The 27,883-nt window shown below is 55.1% G+C and overlaps 3 protein-coding genes across 11 annotated transcripts in view; 1 reads left to right on the plus strand and 2 right to left on the minus strand.

Moving 5' to 3' along the window:
- Positions 1–8,273: 8,273 nt before the first annotated feature.
- FOXJ1 (forkhead box J1) lies at positions 8,274–13,399 on the minus strand. Of its 2 annotated transcripts, XM_002827859.4 has the most exons (3): positions 13,081–13,399; positions 11,855–12,521; positions 8,274–10,061 (listed from the first exon to the last, which is right to left on the minus strand). In XM_002827859.4, the coding sequence occupies exons 2-3, from the start codon at positions 12,350–12,352 to the stop codon at positions 9,294–9,296; spliced, it is 1,266 nt and encodes a 421-aa protein (XP_002827905.1). In that variant the 5' UTR covers positions 12,353–12,521; positions 13,081–13,399; the 3' UTR covers positions 8,274–9,293. The 2 variants fall into 2 exon arrangements, with proteins under 2 accessions (XP_002827905.1, XP_054393355.1); XM_054537380.2 differs by lacking the exon at positions 13,081–13,399 and having other exon boundaries at positions 11,855–12,902.
- On the plus strand, positions 10,246–27,199 carry LOC129051431 (SH3 domain-binding protein 1-like). 5 transcript variants are annotated; one of them, XR_010138349.1, is made up of 4 exons: positions 12,990–13,571; positions 13,761–13,959; positions 14,500–15,330; positions 17,935–20,774. XR_010138349.1 is itself a non-coding variant. In XM_063718978.1 (2 exons), the coding sequence occupies exons 1-2, from the start codon at positions 13,273–13,275 to the stop codon at positions 14,591–14,593; spliced, it is 393 nt and encodes a 130-aa protein (XP_063575048.1). In that variant the 5' UTR covers positions 12,905–13,272; the 3' UTR covers positions 14,594–14,912. The 5 variants fall into 5 exon arrangements, 1 of the variants encoding a protein (XP_063575048.1); XR_010138348.1 differs by having other exon boundaries at positions 13,761–13,963; positions 17,935–20,773; XR_010138350.1 differs by lacking the exons at positions 12,990–13,571; positions 13,761–13,959; positions 14,500–15,330; positions 17,935–20,774 and adding exons at positions 10,246–10,461; positions 25,607–27,199.
- Positions 16,805–27,883, minus strand: part of RNF157 (ring finger protein 157) — a 95,986-nt gene continuing 84,907 nt past the window's right edge. The window contains exons 16-19 of one of the 4 annotated variants that reach the window (XM_054537379.2): positions 27,731–27,796; positions 26,765–26,813; positions 24,920–24,943; positions 16,805–17,866 (exon numbers count right to left, since the gene is read on the minus strand). In XM_054537379.2, coding sequence (XP_054393354.2) covers positions 17,748–17,866; positions 24,920–24,943; positions 26,765–26,813; positions 27,731–27,796 — 258 coding nt within the window. In that variant the 3' untranslated portion in view covers positions 16,805–17,747. Of the gene's footprint in view, positions 17,867–19,776; positions 19,818–24,832; positions 24,944–26,764; positions 26,814–27,730; positions 27,797–27,883 lie in introns of those variants that run through there. The other 3 variants (XM_024235492.3, XM_024235493.3, XM_054537378.2) reach the window with 3 other exon arrangements.

Consider the following 27,883-nt stretch of genomic DNA (forward strand, 5'->3'; position numbering starts at 1 on the left):
GCTGGGATTACAGGTGCCCGTCACCATGCCCGTCTGATTTTTGCATTTTTTAGTAGAGACAGGGTTTCGCTGTGTTGGCCAGGCTGGTCTTGAACTCCTGACCTCAGGTGATCCACCTGCCTCGGCCTCCCAAAGTGCTGAGATTACAGGTGTAAGCCACCACGCCCGGCCTATTTATGGATTTTTTAAAAAGTATTCATAGAGAATGGCACTGATAAGGATTTGTAAGACTTTTTGGAACATTTGTGAATAATTAGCTATAAGAGCACAAAAAATCTAAAAAATGACAAGAAATGAGGCAATCATTAACTCCTGCATCCTTTATGAAAGGACATATACTCAGAGTGCACTGCTGGGCTTTGCAGTGAGCAATATGCACCACGCCATGGCAATCACATGGTGTCTGGCTGTTTAACCAAAAATCTGACCAAATAGGAGGATAGAGGAGGGAATGGAACCATATCCTTACCTTCTATGGCAGGAAGCCATTGGATAACATTCAAATAAATTGAAGATCCAGCGCTGGTAGTATTAATTAGAAGCATAAGGCTGGGCATGGTGGCGCATGCCTGTAATCCCAGCACCTTGGGAGGCCGGGATGGGCAGATCACTTGTCGTCAGGAGTTCGAGACCAGCCTGGTCAACGTGGTGAAACCCCGTCTCTACCAAAAATACAAAATTTAGCCAGGTGTGGTGGTGCACACCTGTAATCCCAGCTACTTGGGATGCTGAGGCAGGAGAATCGCTTGAATCCAGGAGGTGAAGTTTGCAGTGAGCCAAGACCATGTCACTGCACTCCAGTCTGGGCGACACAGTGAGACTCTGTCACAAAAAAAAAAAAAAACAAAAAAAAGCAAAAACGAGAAAACAGCAGGGATTATTTGAACCAGTGAAAGAACTGAAAGTGGTTGGTTATGGTTACCAGAGGAGCAGGACCCGAAGGAAGAGCTAGTGACCTTTTGTGTTTTTTTAAAACTTTTTAACATACTAAGTCTTTTTAAGATTGATATTTATGGCCGGGCGTGGTGGCTCACGCCTGTAATCCCAGCACTTTGGGAGGCCAAGGAGGGCGGATCATGAGGTCAGGAGATCGAGACCATCCTGGCTAACACGGTGAAACCCCGTCTCTACTAAAAATATAAAAAAATTAGCTGGGCGTGGTGGCGAGCGCCTGTAGTCCCAGCTACTCGGGAGGCTGAGACAGGAGAATGGTGCGAACCCGGGAGGCGGAGCTTGCAGTGAGCCGAGATCGCGCCACTGCACTCCAGCCTGGGCGACAGAGCGAGACTCCATCTCAAAAAAGAAAAAAAAAAGATTGATATTTATTCCAGGTGCATGTACTGTTATGATGTAAAAATTTTTCCTTAAAAAAAAAAAAAAAAGCCAGGTGTGGTAGCTCACACCTGTAATCTGAGCACTTTCAGAAGCTGAGGCGGGAGGATCACTTGAGCCCAGGAGTTTGAAACCAGCCTGGGCAACCTGGTGAGACCCCATCTCCACAAAAAATTAAAAAAACAGCCAGGCGTGGTGACATGTACCTCTAGGCCCAGCTACTCGGGAGGCTGAGCTGGGAGGATCACTTGAACCCAGGAAGTCGAGGCTGCAGTGATCTGTGATTGTGTCACTGCACTCCAGCCTGGGCAAGAGTGACTCTGTTTCAAAGAAAAAAAAAAAAGAAACAGAAAAAGAGACAGGGTGCGGTGGCTCACGCTTGTAATCCCAGCACTTTGGGAGGCTGAGGTGGGTGGATCACCTGAGGTCAGGAGTTCAAGACCAGCCTGGCCAACATGGCGAAACCCCATCTCTACTAAAAATACAAAACATTAGCCGGGCATGGTGGTGGACACCTGTAATCCCAGCTACTCAGGAGACTGAGGCAAGAGAATCGCTTGAACCCAGCAGGCGGAGGTTGCAGTGAGCCGAAATCACGCCACTGCACTCCAGCCTGGGCGACAGAGCAAGATTCCATTAAAAAAAAAAAAAAAAAAAAAGAATAGAAAAAGAAAAAAGAAAGGCCCAGTGGCTGTTAGGTAGAGAACATACTGGAGAGAGGGCAGTGGGCTGGGAGACAGCTGGCTGGGGGTGCCAGTCCCGAGTGGGGGTGCAGTGTGAGGAAGGCCCACACAGGGAGAAGGGGAATCCAGCCAGGCATACGGAGAGTTTGAGGTGCCCATAGCATGTTTGAGGGGTACCTGAGAGGCTTCTGGGTAATGAAGGAGGGTTCTAGGAGACTCAGCTTGGAAAAGGAATCATACCTCATGAGCAAAGCTCTGAGAACAGGATTCCTGCCTTGAAGCTGCAATGCCCAAACATTTTAGCCTCAGAGCCTGTGAGTCCCGTGGGTAAGGCTGTGGGCTTCCCAGCTCGGTGGGTTAGAAAGGCTCCCCAAGATGGGGTCTCATTCCTTCTTTGTTGCCCCTCCCTGACTCAGCTCGAAGGTGTAAGGAACCAGGTCACCAGGTGAGTGACTGACCAGTGTCCAGAAGCACCTGGGACCCTGGCCTTCTTCTCCCGCAGCTGAGAATCTCTGGCCTCCAGCTGCATCCTTTGAGCTGGGTGCAGGTCAGCTACCCTGACCTCCAGGGGCTCCTGTCCCTCCTCTCTGCTCCCCTTGCTCCCGAGTGCCCTTCCAAGTTACTCCAGACCTGCTCCTCCACCCTTCCGCCCCTTACACCCTGTAGCTCCGCACATTAGCCAGGGCTCCCCACACCCTCCGGTTCACCCTGGCGCAGGCCCCACCCCTTCCCCATCCTCTTCCTCTTCCCTCTCCAAGAAAGGGGCCGGCGCTCACCCTTCCTGCCTCCTCTGAGACCCTCTTCCTTCTGCTCCCACCAGGAGCTCTCTCAGCACTGCCAACCCCTCGGGGTCACCCGTACCCCTTCTTTCCTTCAAACACCTTCAGGCCTCCCATCTTAAAGCTCTGCTTGGGTCTGCCCTCACCCCTGTCCACACCCTCTCCTTTTTTCTCCCCACTTGGAGCTGGAGTTTGCTGCTTGCTCTCACTCTCTCTGCACCCCACCAACTGCACTAAAGAAACAGCCCCATGGGAGGCCGCCGGGACCTCCAGGGCCAGTGCGGGCTTCCGCTGCCCCCCACTCAGGCTGCCATGCGGCACTCAGCACTGTGGGCGCTCCCTTCAGGGGGTGGGGAACAGGTGTGTGAGTGCAGTGGCTCCCCCTGCCCGAGTTCCAAGGCGTCCTCCCGCTCCCTCTTGGCTTTGCCTCCTCCTCCCTGGTCCCCTGGTTTCCTAGTGATGGTCCTCACTCTCCGCTCCCCTCCCTCTGTTCTCACTTCCAGACGAGAGGCCCCCAAATCCACAGGATCAACAGCCTGCCCCCTCGCTCAATTCCAGAACGGGGCGGCAATGGGGCTTTCCTCAAAGTTCTCTCTGGGCTGGAAAGCCTTCTACCTCTGCACACCCTTGGGTCAAACCACTGCCTCCAGAGGCCTTGGGAATGTTCCCAGTCCAGGGACTGGAGAACCCCTGGGTGTTGACTCTCTGGCTTCTCGGCTGCTTTTCTATCTTGTGTTGATCTGCCAGCCAGCACATTTATTCATTCATTTACTCAAAAAATACTTAACACGTTGGGGGCTGTGATGCTTCAAAGGTAGGAATCAGCAAGACAGGTCATCTTCCCACAGGGGTCTGCAGACCTGTGGGCTTAGTAGGTAGGGTCTGTATCCCAGTCCACCCCTCCTTGTCCCCTGCCCAACTCATGGACACAGTTCACTCGAAGGAAATTGAAGGCACTCTGTTGCTCAGTGGGGATGGGGACAGGGCTTGGTGCCCAGGGTTAGGCAGGAAGAGAGGCAGGGCAGCTGGTAGGGGTGCGGGGCTGTAGACGGAGCCTGTGGGTGGCTGGGCAAGGGGAGAGCTGTGGGCAGCTGCCCCGCCTCAACTTAATTCCCTGGGCAAACAGCAGCATTGGGAGGCCTGCCCACCGCAATCCCGCTGCGGTTCTGGCTTCAAAGGGCCCTGGGGGCTGTGGGCGGGGTGGGCTTCGTGGAGGTGTGCACACCCTCTCCAATTCCTGGAACTCCTACTTTCCTGGGAGCGCGGGTCCTGGGGCTCAGACCTCTCTGTCCTCAGAACAGGGTGGTGCGGCCCAAGGGCAGATGAGGGGCTGGTGGGAGTCAGCTCAGGACTGTACTGGGAGGCTATCAGGGGCCAGCAGGGAGACCCTCAGCCCCGACAGCCCCCTCCATTACGGTCCCCCCACCTCTCCTTGCCCTGCCAGCTCAGGCTGGCTGGCTTCCGGGGGACAATGTCCTTCCAGTTGGCCCCTGCCAACTTCTGACGCAGACAGGGAAGGTTCAAGCCCCAGCATGCCCGGAAGCTCTGACCTGCTCACCTGGGGCCATAGAGTAGGGCAGACACAGGTGCCCCGGGAAGAATGCAGCTCCTAAGGGCCTTCTGTGCTTCAGCTTCTCCTCAGCTCACACCAGTCAGCAAGCCTTTGGCATGCGGGGGCTCATTAAAGCCCCCTCCCCTGCCCGAGGTGCCCCCCATCCCCCCCATTCCCCACACCCCGTCACCTGTGTTTTCCTCCTCATCAAACAAGAATGTGTCAGCAGGGCCCGGGCTCCTCCCCTACCCCATTGTTAACAAGGCCGGCTCGGCGGCCCCTTCCCACATCCCCACCCCCGACAGGCCCAGGCCTGCCCTAAGGGACCAGCCCACTGCCCCCTGCCGGGAGCGCACCTACACCTATTTACCTTTGGGCCTCAGCCCAGGAGGGAGCTGCACCTGACCCTCCGCCGCCCCGCCTTCCTTCCTGTCCTCCAGCTCACCCTCTTCCAGCAAGTCTGGGTCCTGGGGCGGGGGAGGAGGTGGAGAGCCATTCCTGACTCCTGCCCCAGGTGGAGCTCAGCTCTGCAGGGGGCCTGGCCAGTTTGTCCCAGTGGAGCATAAAGTGCAGGGTTGAGGGGGATCCCTGGGGACCTTCCAGACCTGAGAGTCACTGGGCCCCAGGTGGCCTGTCCTATGTAACAGGACGTGCCCTGGGCAGGGAGGGGGAGCCGTCCAAGGTCTGAGCTCCTGGCCTGTCCTCCCGCATGCCGGCCCTGCCCGCTCTCTCCATCACATTCCTAGCTGGGGGACACCGCAGGAAGACAGCATGGGGAAGAGGCTGTAAATTCTGGGACAGAAGGATGGCTCCGTGCTTTGGGAACAGGCTTCCCCCAACACTTAAAATGAGGTGGAGCTGGGCGTGGTGGCTCACTCCTGTAATCCCAGCACTTTGGGAGCCCGAGGCGGGCGGATCACTTGGGGATCCAGCCTCGCTAACATGGTGAAACCCCGTCTCTACTAAAAATACAAAATTATTCAGGCATGGTGGTGCACGCCTGTTATCCCAGCTACTCAGGAGGCTGAGGCAGGAGAATCGCTTGAACCCGGGAGGTGGAGGTTGCAGTGAGCCGGGTTTGTGCCACTGCACTCCAGCCTGAGAGACAAAGCAAGACTGTCTCAAAACAAGAAGAGGTGGTTCAGGCGGGGGCTGTCACGTGCAGTAGGGGCTGGTTACCCCAAAAGAGAAGATTGCAGTTTAGAATGAAAGGAGATGAGGAACCTGCCAGGGAACTTGAGTTATGAGCTCAAAGCCACACGGCTCCAAAGAGATAGGACAGTGAATGAACGGTGATCTCGGATTGGGATGCTGGCACAGGGAGGAGCGTGACGGGGCAATCTGCAAAGTTTGAATGGGGTCCGTGGATTACATGGGATTATCAGGCCAATGTTAATTTCCTGTTTTGTTTTGTTTTGTTTTGAGACAGGGTGTCACTCTGCCACCCATGCAAGAATGTAGTGGTGCAATCAGAGCTCACTGAAGCCTTGACCTCCTGGGCTCAGCTCAGGCGATTCTCCTGCCTCAGCCTCCTGTGTAGAGAGTAGCTGGGACCACAGATGCACACCACCATGCCTGGCTAATTTTAAAAATTATCTGTAGAGGTCGGGCGCAGTGGCTCACGCCTGTAATCCCAGCACTTTGGGAGGCCGAGGCGGGCGAATCACGAGGTCAGGATATCGAGGCCATCCTGGATAACACGGTGAAACCCCGTCTCTACTAAAAATACAAAAACTTAGCCAGGCGTGGTGGCGGGCGCCTGTAGTCCCAGCTACTCGGGAGCCTGAGGCAAGAGAATGGCGTGAACCCGGGAGGCAGAGCTTGCAGTGAGCTGAGATGGCGCCACTGCACTCCAGCCTGGGCACAGAGTGAGACTCTATCTCAAAACAACAACAAAAACAACAACAAAACAAAACAAACAAGCAAACAAAAAAACCCAGAAGTGCCCTTGTTTTAAGGAAATACATACTGAAGTATTTAGTGGTATGGGGAGTCAGGTCTTCAACGTTCTGTCAAATGGTGCAAAACATATTTTGGTTGGGATTACATTGAACCCGGAAATAAATACGAGGTAAATGGGCTGGGTGAGGTGGCTCACCCCTGTAATCCCAGAACTTTGGGAGGCTGAGGTGGGTGGATCACTTGAGGTCAGGAGTTTGAGATCAGCCTGGCCAACATGGTGAAACCCCATCTCCACTAAAACTACAAAAATTAGCCGGGCATGGCGGTGGGCGCCTGTAGTCCCAGCTACTCGGGAGGCTGAGGCAAGAGAATCGCTTGAACCCGGTGGGGCGGGGCGCACAGGTAGCAGTGAGCTGAGATCGCGCCACTGCACTCCAGTATGGGCGACAGAGCGAGATGACTCAAAAAAAGAAAAAAAAAAAAAAAGAGGTAAATGAACATCTTTTTACGAAAAAGCCACCCCACTGAGGGGCAAGGCAGGGTTGAATAGGAGTGAGGGGCTCCTAGCCCACACTCTCGCCACTCCCCAGCTTGGCCTGCTGAAAGAGTCACGCCCTCTCCAGGGCCCCCTCTCGGTTTTGCTGCACATTGGAAACATCTGGGGACCTTACAAATGCTGATGCCTGGGTCCCACCCTGGAAATTCTGGTCTAATTGGTCCAGGGTGCAGCCCAGCAGTGGGATTTTTCAGGAGCCTCCAGGTGACTGTCAAGCTGGGGCAAACCTCGATCTGCTTCTCAGGCCTGGTGCTCCCCCAGCAGGGGGGTCCTGCCTGCCCCAGACATTGCCCCTCTTCCCCCCAGCACAGGCCTGGGGCACACAGCTACACGCCCCGCCTGTCAGTCCAAAGCTGGAGGCTGATCCTGTGGGGAAAAGGCTGGAGCCCAGCTTGTTCCCCCAATGCTGGGGTCCATGGAGAGGAAGGGGGCGGACAGTGGGGAAAAGGAGAGGGGAGTTGCTTGCAGGGTGAAGGGAATTGGGGTAGCCCTCAGCCTGCCTTCCTGGACCCTGCAGGCTGCGTGCCCTCCTGCAGTATTTAGAATAATTAGCAAGTGAAAGCAGCCGGTTAGCAGGGGAATGCCAGGTTGGCCTAGAGCCAACCCCGAGGACGGAGAAAGAAAGGGGCTTTGGGAGAAAGGGGTCCGTGGAGGCTGGGCAGGAATGCTTGGGACGTTGCCTATTTGTGCCCCTGTGTGTGTGCGCCCGTGTGCGAGGAAGTGGCTCTCTGGAGGCGTCGTGCACCCATGAGGGTGTATATGTGGCGGGGACTGAGTTGGGAGGTGGCTCCCGGGCAAAGCAAGGGGGAGGGGATTGAAAGGTGCTGGCTGAGTGTCACCTAGACACAAATTTCCCATGCCTCAGTTTCCCCATCAGAACTCCGGTAGTCTGGCTCCTGCCAGTGTAGGTGGGAGGGGTGGGTCTGAGCTCACTCCCTTCCCTGGTGGCCTTCCTCCTGTCCAAACCTGCGTTGGGCCAGGTTGTGTGGGAAGTGGGGGCCCTGGGGCTGGGTCCCTCCAGGAGAGGACCAAGGGAGGGAGGTGCTGGAGACTGGCCCAGGCCGGGGATGGCTGACTGGGGCAGGCGGGCCTGGGCAGGCCCTCGCAGTGGGGGACAGCAGGGGCCGAGCCCGGGGCACACTTAGCCTTTGAGATTCCCTGGGTCTGGGGGCGGGGGCCACTCCTCCTCCCTTTGTCTCCTGATCCCCCAGAGCTGTGGGCCCCAGTCTCCCCATTGCACAGATGGAGGCACTGAGGCCTAGGCTGCAGGGGACATCCGAGAGCCACCCCTCAGCCCCTTCCTCCCTGTGGATGCTGAGGTCGTGGGGAGTTGGTTAGCGCTCTTTGCAGGCCCTAAGTGCCCCCGCATCTTCCTCTCAGCCATCCCTCACTCCAGTAAAGAGAAGCGCTGCCCCTCCAGAACACTGAGCCCTCACCTGTTCCCAGAGAAAGTTTTGAGCAGGTCCATATTTAGATTTTTAAAAATTTTATTTTTAAAAACTTTTCATTGTAAATAACTTTCATGAAAAAGGTTAAATTGCCCCACGGGGCAGGAGGGTGGATGTGGGACACAGCCCAGGGAGTCCGGGTGGAGCAAGGCACGCCCCACGCCCCCGAGGAGTGCAGGCAGGGGCGTGGGGTACCCCGCCTCTTGGTCCCAGTAGTTCCAGCAAGCTCGGCATCCCTCCCAGTTAAGCCTCAGCTACAGCTACACTTACTACATTAGTCTGTCTGTCCTGCCCCCTACAGCTTGGCTGCCCCGGCCCCCAAACCGCCAAACCCAAACTTCCAGCTGCTCTCAGCCTCAAGTCGGGCTTAAAGATTAGGGATTTACGTCCCCTCCCCGTCCCCTAGGGATGGGGCCAGGCAAAGACCCCAGAGGCCTTAGAGAGGATCTCCTTGCTCCACCCTGTGCCGCCACCTCATTTTGGTCTCCTCTCTCTGCCCCCTCCCCCAGTCCATCTTCTGCCCTGCTCCACCTCATCCACTGTCTGCCCCGGCCCCAGGGAGGCTCTGCCGGGAGAAGCCTCCAGGGGGTTAATTTGCTGTCATCTAATTAGCATTTGTTGTACCTGGGGACTCTCTCTGGATAGAGACCTGGGGAAGCAGCGGGGAAGCGGAGGTGCTCTGGGAGGGCCCGGTTCTGTTCCTCCCCAGCCTGACCCGGGCCCCTCCAGGCCTCGGCTCTCATGGTGCAGGGCCCTTTAGCCAGTTTCTGGGGCTGGGAAGACGCGGAGCAATGAAACACTGTGTGTACAAGGCGGGGCTGGGGAGAGGAGGCAGCGATTCTAGTCCTGGGCCCTCGTTTTCAGCCTCCTGGGCTTGAATCTGATGGCAGCTGGGGCTGGTGGCCATGTGGCCTGTGGGGCCAGCCTTGGAGCCCTGGCCCAGCCCCTGCCTGGGTGGTGGGGTGTCTGTGGATCTGTGTTGGGGGGCAGTTCTGGGCCCTGACTTGGGCACTGTCCAGAGGTGAGGCAGGGCCTGGCCTCTTACAAGAAGGCCCCCACGCTGGCCCAGTCCTGCAGGTCGGAGGCCAGGGTGGCGTCCCCGGCCTCAAACAGGGGCTCTGGGGGCAGGCAGCCACTGCCGCTCTCATCCCAGGGGTGTTGCAGGAAGGATGTGGCCAGGAAGGTCTCATCGAAGTCCAGGCTGTCGGCAGCCTGCTCCACCGAAGGCCCCCAGGTGGCGGGGCAGTCGATGTGGCGGCCGTGGATGGTGAGGTCCACGTCCACGTGTGAGGCGGGGCTCAGAGGCGGGCTCAGCTCCAGGGCCTCCAGCGCACCCAGCTCCCCGCCCAGAGTGCCGGCGTCGAAGATGGCCTCCCAGTCAAAGTTGCCTTTGAGGGGTTCCAGCTCACCCTGCTCCTCCGGGGTGGGCAGCAGGGTGCTGGGGGGCCGCGGGACCTTGGCCACCCGCTTGGGCAGCGGCTGTTTGCGCTTATGCCCCAGCCTGCCCTCGCCTGCACCCCAGCCCGCCTCCCCGGTGGCCTCCTCGAACTCCCGCAGCAGCTGCTGGGCCTCGGTGTTCACCGTCAGAGGCCCGGCCCGGGGGACAGTGCTGGGCTCCTGCGCGGCCTGGCGGGCAAAAGCTGGGTGGATGTGGACAGGCGGCAGTCGCCGCTTCTTGAAAGCCCCGCTCAGTAACCGCTCCGCGTACTGGGGGTCAATGCGCCAGAAGCCCCCCTTGCCTGGTTCGTCCTTCTCCCGAGGCACTTTGATGAAGCACTTGTTCAGAGACAGGTTGTGGCGGATTGAATTCTGGGTGCAGGGAGAGAGTGAGAGAGAGAGGAACCGCTGGGTCAGTGGGTACAGGGAGATGAAGTGGCACCTGGCGCTGCTGCGCACCCCCCATCTTTTCTCTGGCAGGGGAGAGGAGGGGGGGACAGACACACTGGTCTGCCCAGGCGGCTGCAGCTCTGGGACACCAGCCACAGGGCACTGGGAGCCCGGAGTGCTGTCGGGGGCTTTTGTTCCCTGTTGCTGGGATATCTGCCTGCTCAGTCATCCGAGCTCTGAGCCGCAGGGTGGCTCTCGGTGCCACCCCCGTCGCCTGCCCTCCCTCCCTCACCCTGCCGCTGACAGCCTCTGGCCAAAGCCCTCAGCTCCCCCAGGGCCTGGACCACCATCTCCCTTTGCCTGGGCCTGGCTGGCCCTGTCTGTGAGTGAGTGGGTCCAGGGAGGGGGCTGGGCAGCCGAGAATGGAGAGAGAGGGGGAGAGAGAGAGAGAGAGAGAGAGAAAGAGAGAGAGAGCGTGCGCAGGGATGAGAGGTGGGGGATCTGATGACTTTCCTTGTTTGTTGAGCCGGCTGCTGGCCTGGGCCTTCACCCCCCACGGCCCCCTCCCCCAACTCCAGGCTCAGTTGATTATTACCCAGCCAAGAGCTAGCAGCATAGCACTCATTCCTGGGGACCGTTTCTCGAAGCCCAGCTGCACAGGCTTAGGGTAGGGTGGGGCTGAGGGTCTCTGCTTTTTCGGTGCAGCTACAAATGACACTGCTCTAGGGTCAGGGGCATTGGAAATGGCTTGGGACTGTGGTCCTGTGGCCTGCCCGCTTTGGGTGCTTCAGGGAAGAGTCTGGGCATCCTTGGGGGGGGGGGCTCTGCCTCCAACTAGCCGTTGATGGTGATGGCTGAAGACTCTTAGGGCACTGCCTACCCAGCCTCAAATCCACCATCCTCCTGCCTTGTCCATTCTTAGGTGCTTAATCTTGTCCAAAGCCTGCTGGGGGACAGGGGTCCTGGGCTGGGACGGCAGGGCAGGTGGGTGGATAATGCCCGGCAGCAAGGCTGGGATGTTTACATGGTGGCCTGGGCCCCTTGGCTGCTCAGCGCCTGGTTCCAGAGACGTGGAACATGAAGCCAGTGTGGGTAGGCAGAGCCCCAGTGGAAGGCACCTGGCTCAGGTAATTGTCCCCCCAGGGAGGTTGGCTGACAGCGGGGGTTGGAGGTAGGAAACTGAGCAGAGGTTGAGGTGGGGGCTGGGACAGCAGCTTTAGGAAGGCCCCTTACCCCCTCCACCCTCCATTGGGACACACCTGGCCCTCACATGCTACCCCTTCCATTCCACCCTCCCCAAGCCAACTGCAAAAGGGCAGGACGTAGAGGCTGGCAGGGAGGCCAAGTTCCAGTTTCCGTTTCTGACTCCCGGCCCCGACAAACCATCCCGGGGCAGGGCAGTGTCTAGGAATTCTAGGACTTGGGACAAGAATGTGCCTTCAGTTCATCGCTCTCCCCAAGGAGACTCTGTCCACGCAGAGTCTAGCCCTGGTCTTTGGCCTGGGCCTGCTGGATGAATGGCAGGTTATTTCCCCTTGAATCTCAGCCTCTGCACCCCTAAAGCCCTCCACCTCTGGACATTCTCCCTTCTCTCTCTCTCTCTGGAAGTCAAAGGAGGGGCAGTTGCGAGAACTGGGCTCCTTTGCAGGGCTCCCTTCTGGGGCCCTGGCCGCACCGAGCCTACTTGGCCTGCAGATTTGGGATATGAATCCAGTGCGGCGTGGGGAGCGAGGAGGGAATGGGGAGGGAGCGGCCGCCGCCCGTGCCTCCTCTACCTGCCAGGTGGGATCTGCGTGGCGGAAGTAGCAGAAGTTGTCCGTGATCCACTTGTAGATGGCCGACAGGGTGATCTTGGTGGCCTTGCTGGCCTGCATGGCCATGCAGATGAGCGTGGCATACGAGTAGGGAGGCTTCACGTGCGGGTTGGTGGCGTAGTCCACGTCGTCGGGGGGCGGGGCCTGCAGCCCCGGGGGCGCGCTCCGCGACGTGCACGACGACGTGGGCTTGCCCGGCGTGTGTGGCTGCCCCAGGCAGGCGGGGTCGGCCGCCAGGGGGGACCCGGGCGCCGCTGAACCTGGCACCTGGTGGTAGCCGTGGGGGTCGGTGCCCCCCGGGGGCAGGGCGGGGGCCTTGGCGTTGAGAATGGAGAATTCCTGCAGCCACTGCAGGCTGGTCAGGCTGTCATCCAGGGCGTCGGACTCCTCCAGGCCGCCCTCCGGCCCGGCCTCCTCCGCCGGCCCGGCTCCCGAGAGGCGCAGCCAGCTCTCCGCCATGTCTGCGGGGACTCTCCGAAGGGGCGGTCAGCATCCACGGGCTGAGCCGGGGGTGGCCCGCCGCGCTCTCTGGCCCGCTGAGTCCCGCAGCTCCAGTTACACGGCCTCCCGGACGCGCGCTTCCATCTCGCGACCCCGGGGGCGCCTCCTCCGAATAAGTATGTGGTGCCTGCGAGGACCACGGTGGGAGCTGAGCACTACCCCACCCCCGAGGGGACAGTGTGTGTACGGGGACGCCTCCTTTAACATCATCCCTGCAGCTGGGGAGGATCTTTTAGTGCCGAGGTCTGGGAAACAGAAGCAAGGCCCTGGGGTCCCACCCCCACCAGATCCGCCTCCCTCTTCCTTTCCTCTTCGAGGTTTTATTAGCCAAATAAAGGAAGAGGGTAGGGGCATCCGAGGCTATCCTTTTCTCCCGAAGAGCAGGAAATCAGGACCCCCTTCCTCCTCGCAACAAATGGAAATGGGGCGAGAAGTTTGGGAGGGCAGTACGACGGGGCGGGGGCGGGGGCGGTGGAGGTCCTCTGATCGTTGAAAAGGAATATTATGATAGGGGATCATTGGGAAGGAAGGGGACGGAACAGTAATGGGGGGCAGGAGGCGAGTTTCCCCCAGACTTCTCCGTTGTCAGTCTCTGGGCCCACCACTTCCGTCAAGGACGAATGAGAGAGCGGGTTGGTACCGTCGCCCACCCTTCCCCCTGGCCTGCAGCCCTCCCCATCCCTTACCTGGCTCAGAGCGCAGCCCGGGCCAGAGGAAGGTTCTGGAAGAAGTTGCTCCCACCCCCTGCGGCTCTCTGCCCCCAGCTCGGGGGCCCTGCCAGCGCCTCTTGCCGCCCCCCCGCCCGACGGCGCTTCTCTGAGCTACCGCGGCCCCGGGACCGGCATTAAGTAGCCGCTCCAAAGGCTTCTCCTGCTGCCATGGCGACGCTCCGCCCCCATAAACAGCTTCCGCCACTGCCATTGGCCAGCACGTCTCCAAGGAGACCGCGGGCACTTGCCACTCTCTCTGGCGGCAACTCTCTTCGAACCCCCTCCTTCTGCCGCCCTCTCCCGCGCCACCCAACCCCCTACCCGCCGCTACGTCCCGGCTCGGCTCATTCCCGCCCGAGGGCCCCGCGCTGGGGTCGGAGAAGCGCGCGGCCCGCGGCACCGGGAACCGCTATGGATCCGTTCGTTCTGGGGAACCACGACTCTCGCCCCCACCCCCTTCCTGTCCCGTACGCTTTGAGGCGTCGACTGCTCCTGGGACCGAGCCTGGGGTTGGGGGGCTAAGGCTGGGAGCGGGCTCAGGCTCGGGAACCGTATCCTTGAGGTTTTCTTTCCTCTCCGCTACGAGTGGCACTTTCTCATGTTTCTGCAGCCTTTCCCTCTCCCCCGACTCTTATGGTCTTTCTCTGGTGTCCCAGGCAGGTCTGACTTTCCGATGCCACCTGCCGCTTACATCCACAGAGGCGGCAGACACACCAAGGGGGTAGGGTAATCCAGTGTGTCCCAGTAAGCAGCTCCTTCCCCACCCGTATCCTCGAGGTTCCAGGAAGCTGACATTCCAGAGGCTTCTGCAGAAGCGCACTCACTCCTCTGGAGACAGCTGATGAAGCAGAGCCCGTGGGTAAAACTCTGAAGTCATGGACTTGTCAAATTCTCCTAGCGGGGTCATTTGCCCGATTAATTTCACCAACCTTTAAGTGACAGGGATTAAGAATAGAGGAACTCTGGGGACTGTGTGCCTCCCTCCTGTCACCAGCTTTCCTGCTCTTTAATTAATTATTGAGGAGCTGCAGGGTTGGACGTTCTCCGGTTTAAGGCGGCTGCAGAGGCAGTGGTGGGGGCTGGGTTGCTTACCCCGCCTCTGCCCAGGAGCTGGAGAGCTGGGGTCGGGGAGCCTGGTGCCCAGACCATGAAGAAGGCCCGGCTATGGCGCATCACTCCCCCACCAGCATGCCTTTCTCTAGCCCTTGCCTCTCCCACTCCTCCAACTCCAGATCCTCTTGAGTAAAAATATTAAAGAGTGCTGGCTAAAGTCAGAAACTTTCACAGATAAGCTCACTTTGCAGTTAGCTCTCCTTCCCTTGTAAACAGTTTTATTCATTTTTAAGAATCATGCAGCAATCCATAAATATTGCATTCTTGATGTCCCCACTGTAGTGTGACCACAAGTGTACTCCAGGGAGAGGGGTACACAGATGGCACAAGCAGTATACACATGCACACACCAGGTGTGCAGATCAAAGCAAAGTGAGCGACCAGCGTGCTAAACTCCAGGTGGGCAGGACCCTAACTCCCAGGTGAGCCGGCTTAGAGTGTGGTGGTCTGTGCCCAGGAGATGCCTCAGTGGGTGTAGAAATTCTGGTGGGATGGAGCTGGGCAGAAGGAAAAAAGGGCTCTGTGAGGAAGCCAGGATCACACCACCTGAAGGCAATAGGGAGAGCACAGGCCTAGTGCAGCAGGAAGGAGCCCTGGGTCTCCATAGTTAGGCTGTGCCCTGTGGGAGAAGCCAGGCCCCACCTCTTCTCTTTGGGTGAACTGTTGACGTGACTATGTGACTGTCTCCAGATGAAGGACTAGGGCAAAAGGGTTGGCCACTGACCTGTCCTCATCAGGCTGACTGAGGACCACTCCTTGGATGGAGTATTTCTGTGGGCCAGAGAGCTAAACAACAGCCAAGAGAAGGCAGGGGGAGGGAGGAAGAGGAGAAATAGTAACCGAGAAACAAAGGACATTTCTAACCTAGGTATGCCTTGGACATGGGACTGAGGCCTTGAGGAATCTTTCCGTGCTTCTCCCTAGGAGAGGACTGAGCACCTGCTTCGAGGAAGGACAGGGATCCTCAGGAAGGGGGTCCTGGCCACTGTGGCTACTGTTTACCTGAATCTCCTTCATCTCAGCTCCTTCCTCCCTCCTCCCAGGTAACACCACACTGTGAATACTACCTGCAGGGGACAGGACAGGAGGTGGTCTGTGTGCCACCACCCCAGGGTAAGGGAAGCTCCCTGTCGCCTGCTGCTTCTGGGCTCATATTTCAGGGAAATCAGGAAGTGGGGTTATTGCTCAGCTTATGCATCTTAACTATGAAAGGGGCGGGAAGAATGTAGGGGGAAGGAAAGAACATTAGGTGGGGCCTGAAATGGTAAAGCCTACTGCAGTACTTCAGAGAGGGTGGATGATGGGCTCCCCTCCATCAGGGCAGGATGTGAGCCACAACCACTAGGCAGTGAGACGGTCACTGCACTCCTGGCCTCTGCAGCCACACAGAAGCGAAGGACCCCCTGGGCACCAGGCTCTTTTTGAGGCTATCTGCCTTGGAAACAGCCTTGAAATTTTTTTTTTTTTTGAGACAGAGTTTCGATCTTTTCGATCTTGTTGCCCAGGCTGGAGTGCAGTGGCGCGATGTGGGCTCACAGCAACCTCTACCTCCTGAGTTCAAGCGATTCTCCTGCCTCAGCCTCCGGAGTAGCTGGGATTACAGGCGTGTGCCACCACGCCCAGCTAATTTTGTATTTTTAGTAGAGAAGGGATTTCTCCATGTTGTTCAGGCTGGTCTCAAACTCCCGACCTTAGGTGATCTGCCCGCCTTGGCCTCCCAAAGTGCTGGGATTACAGGCATGAGCCACCGTGCCTGGCCGAAAAGCTTTTAGGGTAACAATTCCAAACCCTAAGACAAGTCCACCACAATGGGCATAGCCTATAAGGCTCTCCCACATTTCAACCTCACAAATAACAGTTGTTTCTAGCTTTGCTTTCCAAATAATCTCATGCCCTACTAAACAACCACCTTTTCCAAAGGCCAGCAGACAACACATCTAAGAGCCACATGGAAGCCACTGATGACACACACGCTAAGGAAGGCGGAGCAGCCACCACCTCACAGTCCAGCCATGCTGTTTCAGCTCTTGCATTTGTGCCCTTGCACTGGACCGGGGCAGGGAGGGCACATGAACAGAACACTGTTCCTGAACTGCCAATCAGCATGTGACTGGCTCCATCTCCCCCTTCAGTAATTAGGTTCAGCAGCTCTGGAAGGCAAGGGAGGAACACATGGAGGATAGGGAGGGCCCTTGAGGTGAAGGCCCTGAGCCCTGATTCCAACCTCTGCTCCCAGCGCACTGCTGCTGGCCACATGCTGCTGCCTGAACTTAGCTCAAGGCTCTCCACCACTTCCTTTGGGGACCTGGGCACCAAACTGAGAATCACTGGTCCACATTTCTCTCAACCATTAACAAAAGGGGGTAGAGATGGGGGCAACAGGGACAAGAATGACACCTCCCAGGTGAGTGAGGATGAATTATGGTAATATATGACCACTCCTCACCCAGTGCTTGGCACACAGAGGTGGTCAACACTTGTGTTTCTTGAAATGTCACCTTAGGATGGAGTCGCAGGCCTCCCTGAATGCACCTGATCAGGAGAAATGCTCCTTAAGGGAAATCATCTTAACTGGGGGATTCTCAGATTCAAGGGCTCCTTCTTTTTTTTTTTTTTTTGAGATGGAGTCTCGCTCTGTCGCCCAGGCTGGAGTGCAGTGGCATGATCTCGGCTCACTGCAAGCTCCACCTCCTGGGTTCAGGCCATTCTCCTGCCTCAGCCTCCCGAGTAGCTGGGACTACAGGCGCCTGCAACCACGCCTGGCTAATTTTTTGTATTTTTAGTAGAGACGGGGTTTCACTGTGTTAGCCAGGATGGTCTCGATCTCCTGATCTTATGATCCACCCGCCTCGGCCTCCCAAAGTGCTGGGATTACAGGCGTGAGCCACTGCGCCCAGCCAAGAGCTCCTTCTTAAGCAGACAGGCACGTGAGGCCCGGAAGATTGGCTCTGCCACCAGAAGGAAGGATTGTTTCCTTCAACCAACCTTTTGGTTGCTACCATTTCTTGTCCTTGAGAAAGGTGCTCCTAGTGCTTGTGGAGGGAAAAGCCACATCGGTGCAGTATGGCTCTCCCTTTTCACAGGAGCGGTCCTCCAGCCCTACCCCAAACTGCAGGTTTCCAATTGGTTATGATGTGCCAGAGACCAGGAAATGCCAGACGGATGTTTGTAACAAAGCTGCCAAAACTCTAAGCCTTCTTGTTCTACCCCCTAAGGAGAAAAAAAGGTGTGTAAGAAATTAGCCCATGGACCCCAAGCTCCACCTGAACATCAAGATACAGTGGGGACATTCCAGAGTCCCTGCAAAGGGTCTCGTGAGCTGCAGTTCATTGAGTGGCTTCAGGTCACAGGGAGAAAGGAGGGCTCCAGTTCCCTCTGAGAGGTGAGGGATTGTGGTTACAGGTTGTAACAGCTGTCACAGGAGGGTGAAAAGTCTCCAGCATCTTGCTGAAGATGCCCAGTAGGCAGCAGCTGAGTGAGGATGGATGGAATGCAGGGCAGGAGGGGAGCCCAAGTGCAGAGGCCGGGGCTCAGACAGCCAAAGGGCCCCACACACAGGGCCTCGTCTCAGAGTCCTCCAGGCTGCTGGATGACAAGCGCCGGCGCTGGGCGTTCCGACTGACGGCATTGTCATCAGCCTGCCAGGCACCTGGGGAAGAGAAAATGAACATTACAGGAGCCAGACCTTTGGCCAAATCCAGATGGTGTCTCCAGCAGGGCAGCCCAGGAGCCGGTACGGAAAGAGCAGGATGCGTGTCACCTGAGACTCCGACGAGGGTGCGAGCTACAGCACTCGTGTGAGAACAGAGAGAAGCAGGTGCTGACAGATGCAGAGCCTGCTCCTGCCCCCTGGGCTAGGTACAGTCACTGCCACTGTGGCTCCCGGACAGGGAGGGACCTGAAAGATGTTCCTTGTTTTGTGAACTTACCCTGGGATCCACTTTTGTATTTTAATTACTTGGTTTTAAAGTTTGCCTATATGTTACAATAGACAGGAAAAGGAAATTGGGCCTCACTGAGCTATTTTCATCGGGGCAGGAAGAGGTGGGGGGAAGTGAGAAGACTGTTCTTCTGGCCGAAGTGTTAATGTTTTCTGTGGGGGCCCCGGTGGGGCAGGAAAGGACTGGCCACCCAGCAGGGTTCCTGGGATGGAAGGCTGCCTGGAGGGAGGACAGTGTGAGGCTCCAGTCCCCGTCACCTGCCGTTTTCCTCTCCTCCTGCACCTACGCAGCTGTTGAGATTTGCTACTAGTTGGTGCCATGGGCCCAGCAGACACCAGCCTGAGAGCCTCGGGGTCCCACAGATACCAGCACTAAACGCATCCTCTCCCCAAATCTGCTGCTTTCCCCACATAAGGAGTGCCAGCGCCTATCTGGAAACCCATTCTTGGTGCTTCTCTTTCCTTTGTGCTCTGGATCCAATCCTCTACAACCTCCTGTGGGCTCACTTCCTAGCTGTGTTGTGACTCCATCTGTAGTCACACTAACCTGGGCTCCACTCCTAGCTTACAATGGTGTGATCTTGGGCACATCAATTTACTGTGGGCCTTGGTTTTCTCATCCATCAGATGGGAGAGGAGTACTGACCTCACAGGCTTGCTGTGAGGACTAGATGAGGGAATGCGAGTGTTGGTGAGTATCTGACTCCTAGAATAGCCTGTGCTCAGGCTCCTCCAGGCCATCTCGCCTCTCCCCTGGCAGTCCTCTTCATCTGCCCACAGATGAGCTCGCTCCCTCCAGTGCCCTCCCTCCAGTGAGGCTAGAGCGCTCCTGCCTTGGGTCTCGGCCGCCTCCACTCTCAGGGCCCCCTGGCTCCCTGGGGTAGGGAAGGCATATCGTCCTCTGGACCCTGTGGGCCTCCCAAGCCATGTCTCCCAGTGCCCTCCCCTCACGAGGCATCTCTGGCCGGGGGAGGCCCAGTGTGCTCCTAAGTGCTCCCTGCAGCCTGACCTACTGCTCCATGCACGCCTCATATGGCAGAAACCGCTAGGTCCTGGAGCTCCTCCATGGGACGAAGCTCCTCCTGGGCAGGGGCCATGACTTCTCCACTGTTGCAGTCCAGAGCCCAGCACAACACCTGACCCATAGGAGGACCTGTTCAGTGGACAAGGCCGACCAACTGTAGAGTGTGGCTGTGAGGTTGAGAGAGGCCACTCACAAGTGTCCAGGGTCAGCCTCAGGCCAGCCCAGGACATGAAACCCTTTAATGGCACGTAGAGTCAGCAGGTATAAATGGCTTATTTCCATCAATGCCTTGGTGTGCTAATTCACCTCAGGCTCTAGTAACAGTCTCTCGTGCTTGACCCCAGGGGAACAGTGAGAACAGGAGAGTCTTGGTCTCTCTCTCACATCCAATCTGAATTTGGGATCTTTACTCCCTGGGGGTGGGTACTGGAGCCTGGGACATGAGTCAAGGTGTTTTTTTTCACCTCTAACGGTGGCACTATGTGTCTAAGTGTGGCAGGATAAATATAAGGCAATATTAATATTGCCTTTAAAGTGAGGAACCCAAAATAAAATGAGCTGTTTGTTCATTTATATAATTTGGTAGATCTCATACCTATTCCTCAATGTTTATGGGGCAGGACTCCGGAGCTGCGGCTGTTCAGTAGGAAAGACCAAAAGCAAATGGTAAACAAGAGAGAAGACACACATGCATGCACAAATAAAAACAGCAGCACCACCACCACCACCACCGCCGCCACCACTAGCAAGCCATGGAATGCTGGGCCAGAGAGGCTGCCCAGAGAGCTGTCCTGACTCTGAATTCACAGGAGTCCTTGCTACAAACTCCAGCCTTCTATACTATAGAAGCCTTAGCTAGGGCAGAACATCAGTTACTTGTGGAAGACTCAAGAATCAGATCTGAACTCTGCTCTCCTGGCCTCTTGGTATGCCCTGTGGTGAGGGAGATCCTGCAGCAAGCGGGGGGCACCTTCCCCTGGCAAGGACCCTGAGGGGCCCAGGGCAAAGCCCTGCTGCTGCTCTCTCCTCAGCCTCATTCCCACAGTAAGCCTGGCTGTGGAAAGTCAGTGTGGGTGCTGAGGGGCCTTCCAGAGCAGGTGCCGCCATTTTGTCTGGCTGAATCCAGGCCCCTCCAGCCAAAAAATGGAGCATAGAGATTTAAAATCCTTAGAGGGAAATGGATAAACGTGCTTTCCGTTCATGTCTCGGTTTTTGGGATATCAAAAATGGGAGTATGAAGAGACCTCTAGAGGTAGATTTTGGGAGTACATTCAGGAAAATTTCACAAGCCCCTTTCCTGCCTCTACGAAGCCACTTATTAAATATAAGGACTGTAATAGTTCAACTGTCTTTGTAGAGTTGCTCTCCAGGGGAAGGAGAAACTTAGTTTGAAATTTTCCTTAGTGCCCACAAAGTGCAAGTAGCATCTTAGTCTTGGGTTTTGAGGCCTCTCAAAAAGAGGAGAGAATTCAATTTCAGGTGTCCACAAACCTTTTTAGATTTCACTGGATATGCTCATTCCAGTGGAATGCAGTCATTTAAAAATCATATTGGTATTTCCACTAAAAATTATCTTTGCCTTTTTTTTTTTTTTTTTTTTTTTTTTTTTTTTTTTTTTTTTGAGACAGTCTTGCTCTGTCGCCCAGGCTGGAGTGCAGTGATGTAACCTCGGCTCACTGCAAGCTCCGCCTCCCAGGTTCGCCTCCAGAGTAGCTGGGACTACAGGCACTCGCCACCACGCCCGGCTAATTTTTTTGTATTTTTGGTAGAGACGAGGTTTCACCATGTTAGCCAGGATGGTCTCGATCTCCTGACCTTGTGATCCGCCCATCTCGGCCTTCCAAAGTGCTGGGATTACAGGTGTGAGCCAACGCACCCGGCGTTTTTTTGTTTTTTGTTTTTTGTTTTTAAGATGGAGTCTCACTCCATCTCAGCCTCCCAGGCTGGAGTGCAGTGGTGTGATCTTGACTCATTGCAACCTCCGGTTCCCTGGCTCAATCGATCCTCCTGCCTCAGCCTCTCGAGTTATCTGGGACCACAGGCGTACGCCACCAAGCCTGGCTAATTTTTGCATTTTCTGTAGAGACAGGGTTTCACTGCATTGCCCAGGCTGGTCTCCAGCTCCTGGGCTCAAGTGATCACTGGCCTCAGCCTCTCAAAATGCTGGGATTACAGGCGTGAGCCACTGCGCCTGGCCTATCTTTGCCTTTTTCCATCACTGACTACTCCAGGGCCTTCATCAACTATCACTTGCCAAGATGACTTTCCTGCCACCTGTGTAACAGTCCATCAAACTCCTCGGAGCCACATCTGCTTAGCGTGGTCTCGCGATTCTAGTCTTGCTACCACCTGTCACTCTTCCTTTATTCCTTTCAGAAGCAATCTCAGAACACACCACTCCCCAGTGAAAAACCAAAAATCCACCGTTGGTCTTGGGGCCCAGGAATACCCAGAAGCTTCTTAGGGGGAGAGGGCTAGAATGACAAAAGTGCCTCTAAGCCCCTCACCAGTGTTACCAGAGTGGTGAGGATGGGAACCAACAAGGTTCTCAGTCCTTGCCACCAGCCAGGTCTCCTGGCAGAGCCCGTGAGCAAGGTGCAGGGCACAGGGACAACATGGGATGCACCCTGGGCTCCATTTCCCACTGGCCCTACATGAAGGGAGTGGCACCCGCTTGAAGAGGGAAATAGACTCAAGCAGAGACTAGGTGCATGTGCAGCTGTCCTGACGGGAGAGAGCTGGCCACAGGAGCAACGAGGCGCCAAGACAGCCAGCGGTATCTCAGCCCTAGGATAGAAAGCTGAACTTACAGCTAAGTGTGAAGAGGCCTATTTATTCCACGGGACCTACCAAAGTGGATATTCGTGTCTGTAACCTAGCAGACACTTCCAGAGAGTTCTCCAGCAAATTTGCTACCAGTGTGATGCTAACAGTGGAACCAGAGACACATTTTGCCTAGAGAGATGTGCTTTTCTCTCTCAAGTAAAAAGGGAACCAGAGGTTTTGAGACATCACTTTCACCCAACTACTGACCAAGGATGCCAATTAAAAACAAATCATGGCCGGGCACAGTGGCTAACACCTGTAATCTCAGCACTTTGGGGGGCCGAGGTGGGCGATCACCTGAGGTCAGGAGTTCGAGACCACCCTGACCAACATGGTGAAACCCCGTCTCTGCTAAAAATACAAAAATTAGCTGGGCGTGGTGGCATGCGCCTGTAATCCCAGCTACTCGGGAGGCTGAGGCAGACAAATCACTTGAACCCAGGAGGTGGAGGTTGCAGTGAGCCGAGATCATGCCACTGCACTCCAGGCTGGGCGACAGAGCGAGACTCTGTCTCAAAACAAAAACAAAAACAAAAACAAAAAAACCCAAATCCTTTACATTGTCCTTGCCACAGAAGCATTCCCATTTTTACTGAACATAAATTAATATAGTCTCACACATATTTTTTTTTCTTGGAAAATCTTAGTATATTGAATACAGCCCCTTATCTTGAGGCCTCTAGTGAGGACAGTGCCTATACCTGAGGCCCTCTCCCAAGAGCTATCACAGGCATTTGATTGCATGTCTGGCACAAACTGTGAGCCCACCATAATCTCTAAATAGCTGGCTCCACAAGTCACCCTAAGGAACCCCAGGGCTTCTCTCTTCCTCCCAGTCCTCACTCTCCTCCCGTGATCCCATGGAGTAACTATCAACAAGCAGGTTAGCTGGGGGGAGTCAGGAAGAGGAGGAGTAAGCTCAGTTTCCACTAGCACTGTTGGCTAAAACAACTCCCAGCAGCTCCCTCTGCCAAAAAAATAGGGGTGGGTAAGGGAGTCCCTTGAGGGAGGCAGGAACCTAAATTTCTCTCCTAAAGCCAAGTAAGGGGTTGACCAGGGTAGAGCTGCCTCAGACACGGGGCACAGCTAAGGCAGAGACATCATCTTCACCCAGCTACTGATGGAGGATGCCAATTAAAACCAAATCCTTTCCATAGCCCTTGCCACAGAAGCAGTCCCGCTTTTGTAAAGCAGAAATTAATACAGTCTCACAAATATTTTTTCTCATAAGATCTTAGTACCCTGGATACAGGCCCTTGCCCATGAGGAATGGGAGCCTTGCTCACAGCCCCAAGCGAGCGCCTCCCAGGTGTGTGCGTGCCCAGCAAGCTTGGACAGGGTGAAGCATTGGCAGGGAGGACAGTGCTGGCACGGAGTGAACATGAACTTTCATACCAAGTCTAGAGAACATACATGAGTTTAGAAAATAAACAAACCAGACAGACAGATTTACATTTGGCAAAATGATGTGAAACACAAATGGACAGATGGAAGCTAAGCCAGCAGTGGGAAGGCAGGGAGTGAAGCAGCCCCTGGGCCCCAGCAGCTCCAGTCCAGGCCTAACGGGCAGGAGGCTGGCCCCGTGGTCAACGCTCCCTCCTCCACGCTCAGGCAGGAAGGGGGTCTTCCCTGGGCCTGTGCAGGAGAAGCAGGGGAACCAATACTGCCTGTTTTGGTCTCACTGAAGATGAAGAGGCCTGGGCAGTGTCTTTAGAACAAACTAAATAGAAAATGACTCAAGAAAGCCCTCTGAAGGGCTGGAGAAAGTATCTCTAGAGAATTCCAGCTTCCCCTGCCATAAGCTTGTGTGGGGCCAGAGCGTGCTTGGACTGTGTCTTGCACAGGCTGATGGAGAGTGGCAACCACAGAGGTCGTGTGGCTCCAACGCCTCCAGCCACGTCGCTGAGCGAGTAAAGCACTGGACCCGTGATGTGGCTGTTCTGAAGGTGAAGTGAGTCTTCGTTCAGGGAATGTTTAAGAGGATTCAAACAACATGACCTGAAGGACAATTTCTGTCGTGAAACCCGGAGGGGACATTTGACTGAGTCTGCTTGGGCAAGATGTGGATTTTAGAAAAACAGTTTTTGGAGCCTTTGAACGGGCACATTAACTAAAAAGGCACTCGGTGCTCAAAGTGTGATTAATGTGATCCTGTGTAAGGCATTACCTAGATTCGGTTTAGCATCATGAGGAGGAATAAGGGGCACACTGACAACCTGATCACCTGTGAAGTTACAGCTCCAGGGAGCATAGAGGAGCCCTAACTTGACCTCTCTGTTGGGATCCAAATCCGGTAGTATGTACAATGCAACTGGTAACCCAAAGCTCACTGGATCACAGAGCCATTCCCTAGCCTCTAAAATGCTGGCTTTCACATTCCTCTCTGATCCTAGCTGAAACACATTTCTTCTGAGGAGCTATAGCTTCACTTTTAAAGGGCACAGGCAATCCTTCCAAGACCTTCGTAGAGAGGTGGTGTCTGTCTGCTCAGACTTCCTGTTGATGAAAACAAGATTGGGCCACCTGACATGGTACCTGCAAGGCCGTGATGTGGGGTGGAGAGTGGTTAGGCCAAATCGTTAAGTTTCGTTTCTTTCTTCCTATCCTAATATTCTCACTCAGAGCAAGCCTGGCTCATTGCAAAAAGCTCGAGGACTCTCCCAGGCCTTCTTACTTCCTTCAGCAGCTGGTCTCCAGCACTAGCACAGCCCAGGCCTTCCTGGCAGGAACTGCAGGGCAGGAGATGGGTGTACCAGGGTGAGAGCAGGGGTAAGAGCACAGGGATCGTCTCCCACCAAGTTCATGTTCAGCAGACTGCCACTCACCAGGTAAGCAGACCTCAGAGCACAGCTTATTGTCCAGTGCTTTCACGCTTGTGATGTCAAAGTCATTGTTATTGTCACACTCCATACCTAGAAATGCGCATGTCCTCTGGCCTGTAACGGAGTTAATGCAGTTAGAGAGGGGCTGGCTGTGTTTTTCTCTGCATTGCTGTCCTTAAAACAAAAATCTTAAGGATGGAGACAAAAAAAAAAAAATCAAATCGTATGTTAAAAAAAGACAATAATTAAGTGGATAAAGAGTGGACAAGAAAGGAATCACGTTGTGTGGGCATGTCTGTGTTCTCGTACTATCCTGCTGTTTCCCTAGAGCCCTTTCCGTCTGCTGTTCCCTAACAAGTCAGATCACTGAGGAGGGCTGTGGGACACAGGCTCAACAGAGAACACTAGAGCGAGCAGAGCTGGGCAGAGGCCAGGCTGGTGAGGCTGCGACCAACCAGCAGAAGCTAGGGAGGGCCAGTGGGAAGGTCATCCTGCTCATGCCTGCATCTGCCTTGGGTGCGAGCTGGGTGTGTTTAGGACCACATGGCTCTGCAAAATAAGTACATGAAACAACAACTAAAGGTCTTAGGGTCCATAATTTTGCATATCAAATCACAATGACTACATTCACAAAATTATGATTTCCTTTCTTATGAGACCTGAGTTGTTATTTTCAGCGTGTTTTAAGTGGCTAACCAGAAATCTACAGACATGTAAGAAGGGAAGGGAAAAGTTTTAAAAGTTGTTTTTTACCAAGCTCCCCTCTTTTTTTCTTAGTGAAACAGAGAGAAGAAAACAAATCCATTCCACGGGCTAGGGAATGTCAGGTGAAACAACCTGGCCACACTGCACTTCTTAGAAGCAAATATTCTACGGGAGAAGCAATCACAAGGGGTAACTCTAGAGCCTCAAGCACTGAAGTCATCAGCTGAGCTGGTGACACTCCAAACCCCCTTGGGCTAGGGTGCAAGAGCTGACAGAGGCAGCCTTGGTGACCACCTTCTCCTTCAAGCTCCTTGGCCAGGCGGGAGCTGTCAGGTCCACATGCATACCTCCAACACTTCCCAAGCGATGGCCAGCGCTAAAGCAGAAGCAATAGGATGACATCTGCTGGCGCGTCTGCATCCAGGCTGGGCATACGTGTGCTCTGGAGGTGCCCCTGAGGGAGGTGCCTCAGAGCAGCAGGAGGAAGAGCCTGGCTCCTGGAACACATAGTGTTCCCTGCTTGGGGGAGACTTTCCTGCCCCCCTTCTTCCTCCTATGTCCTTGCTCTGTGGGCCATTCCTTCTCTTCTAGCCTTACTGGAAACAACATTCTTCCAACTGAAGATGTAACTGAGGCCTGAATTATGGTAAAGGAAGATTCTTACAACAGCCTTCAAAATACTTGCCTAAGCTGAGCTCCTGAAGAAACTTGGACCTGTTTCCTTGACCACGCCTTTAATATGCCTGCCGGCTCCTGAGAGTCTTCTTTTACAGTAATGTCGGCCATATTCCTAACTAAAGCAAGACCTGACCAGCTGCCAAATAGTCCTCCCCCTCCCCCAAGTGGAAGAAATGGCTACTGCTGTTCAACACTGAGAATGCCAGAACAGCTCTGTGGGGCTCCACCAAAAATCTGCAGCAGGGAGGCTGATGATGGGAGCTGCTTAGAGAGCTTCCGAATCTACTTCAGGTAAATATGGGCCTGTATGTATCTCCTGCAGCACCCGCACCTGACATCCATTGCTCTGAGGCCCAGAAAGAGCTGAGGAGGTCATAGACATCATCAATGCCCTGCTTGCTTTGATGTACCATTAAGAAGACGATCTTTCCTCTAACAGCCCCATACAACTGAGCAGTGCCACCAAGTCATACTGGTACCCTTTTCTTTACCCCTTAAAGAATACCCAGGAAAGAAAGATAACTAAAGGAAGTAAAGAACCAGATCTTTTACCATCTTCCTGCATGGGTGATCCATCCTCTTCCTCTATAACATCATTTCCCTAGGACAGAAGGAAGGCCCTGTGAGTCTATGAAGTGGCAAAATGAGTAAACTGATTGGCTGAAGACAGAACTAATCATCCTAATGGTATCTAACTCCAGGGCCTACGTTAATAGCATATATTTCCATCTGTGTTTAATATGCCTCAGAGGCTGAGGCAGATCTTGCTTGGTGAGGCACCATCTGCCTATAGGGATTAGATCGAACCACATTACCCATATATGCTCAGAATGGTCTGTCAGGAACACCCTTGTTAATAGTTTAGCTGATACTGTTTCTCTAAGGTGGAAGTAAAAATTACTAAATGAAAGAGCAAATTGTGAGATCATAAGACTTTCAGAAATCCCTTAAGATCCCAAACCCCATCCTGATCCTCCATTCAGAGGAGCTGGCTCAAAAAGAGTTCTAGGGCTGTCACTGTGAGCCAGCGTTCCACAGCACACCACGGTCAGGGCACGTCTCACACTGAACTGTGGTCCTGTCTGCCTGCTAGACTGGGCTCCTAGATGGGTGCAGTGGGCTGGGTGTAGGCAGAAACCTCACCACACAGGTCTGTATAGGTCTGTATGTGCCCCAGCACTAGTAGAGCACCTGTGTCACAGTCCCCCATGTAAATACTAGCGGAATGAAGGACAATATACTCTCAAGGCCAGGGGCTGGCCAGAAAAGTTCCCTCTTGAACTCACTCCACGCCAGTGACCCTGCGAACCAGTGGCCCCACTCACTGGACAGTCCATAGGCCTGGGAGCAGCTGCTCTCATCTCTACCCACATTCCACTTCTCACTGATCTAGGCATGTCCCCTACGAAGGGCTTCGTCAGCACAGTCTCCTGGCCCTGGTTCTTATTGGCATCCCCAGCCAAGGCCAGCACTCCTCTGGCTGTGGGAAGGGGCACCACTCCGTGCTGTTGGGGTTACCTCTGCATCCTGCTCTCCAGCTGGGAGGCCAGCAAAGTTGCTGTCTGGAGACTCCGCTGGCAGCCCCTGCAGAAGAGCACAGTTTTTACAGGCTCTTCCATCAAGCTCTCGTGACAGCAAACCCAAACCTTCTTCAGAACAAAATTGGTGTCA

Source organism: Pongo abelii, chromosome 19, assembly GCF_028885655.2.
Source record: "Pongo abelii isolate AG06213 chromosome 19, NHGRI_mPonAbe1-v2.0_pri, whole genome shotgun sequence".
NCBI classification, from domain to species: Eukaryota; Metazoa; Chordata; class Mammalia; order Primates; family Hominidae; genus Pongo; species Pongo abelii.

Excerpts from the sequence above, each read along its gene's own strand:
- FOXJ1 (XM_002827859.4), bottom strand. The coding sequence starts at position 12,352 with ATGGCGGAGAGCTGGCTGCGCCTCTCGGGAGCCGGGCCGGCGGAGGAG. Across the intron at positions 10,062-11,854 it reads ACGCAGATCCCACCTGGCAG|AATTCAATCCGCCACAACCT; the intron begins GTAGAGGAGGCA and ends CCCTGCACCCAG.
- LOC129051431 (XM_063718978.1), top strand. The coding sequence starts at position 13,273 with ATGGCGACGCTCCGCCCCCATAAACAGCTTCCGCCACTGCCATTGGCC. Across the intron at positions 13,572-14,499 it reads CCCCACCCCCTTCCTGTCCC|TGTGACCACAAGTGTACTCC; the intron begins GTACGCTTTGAG and ends TCCCCACTGTAG.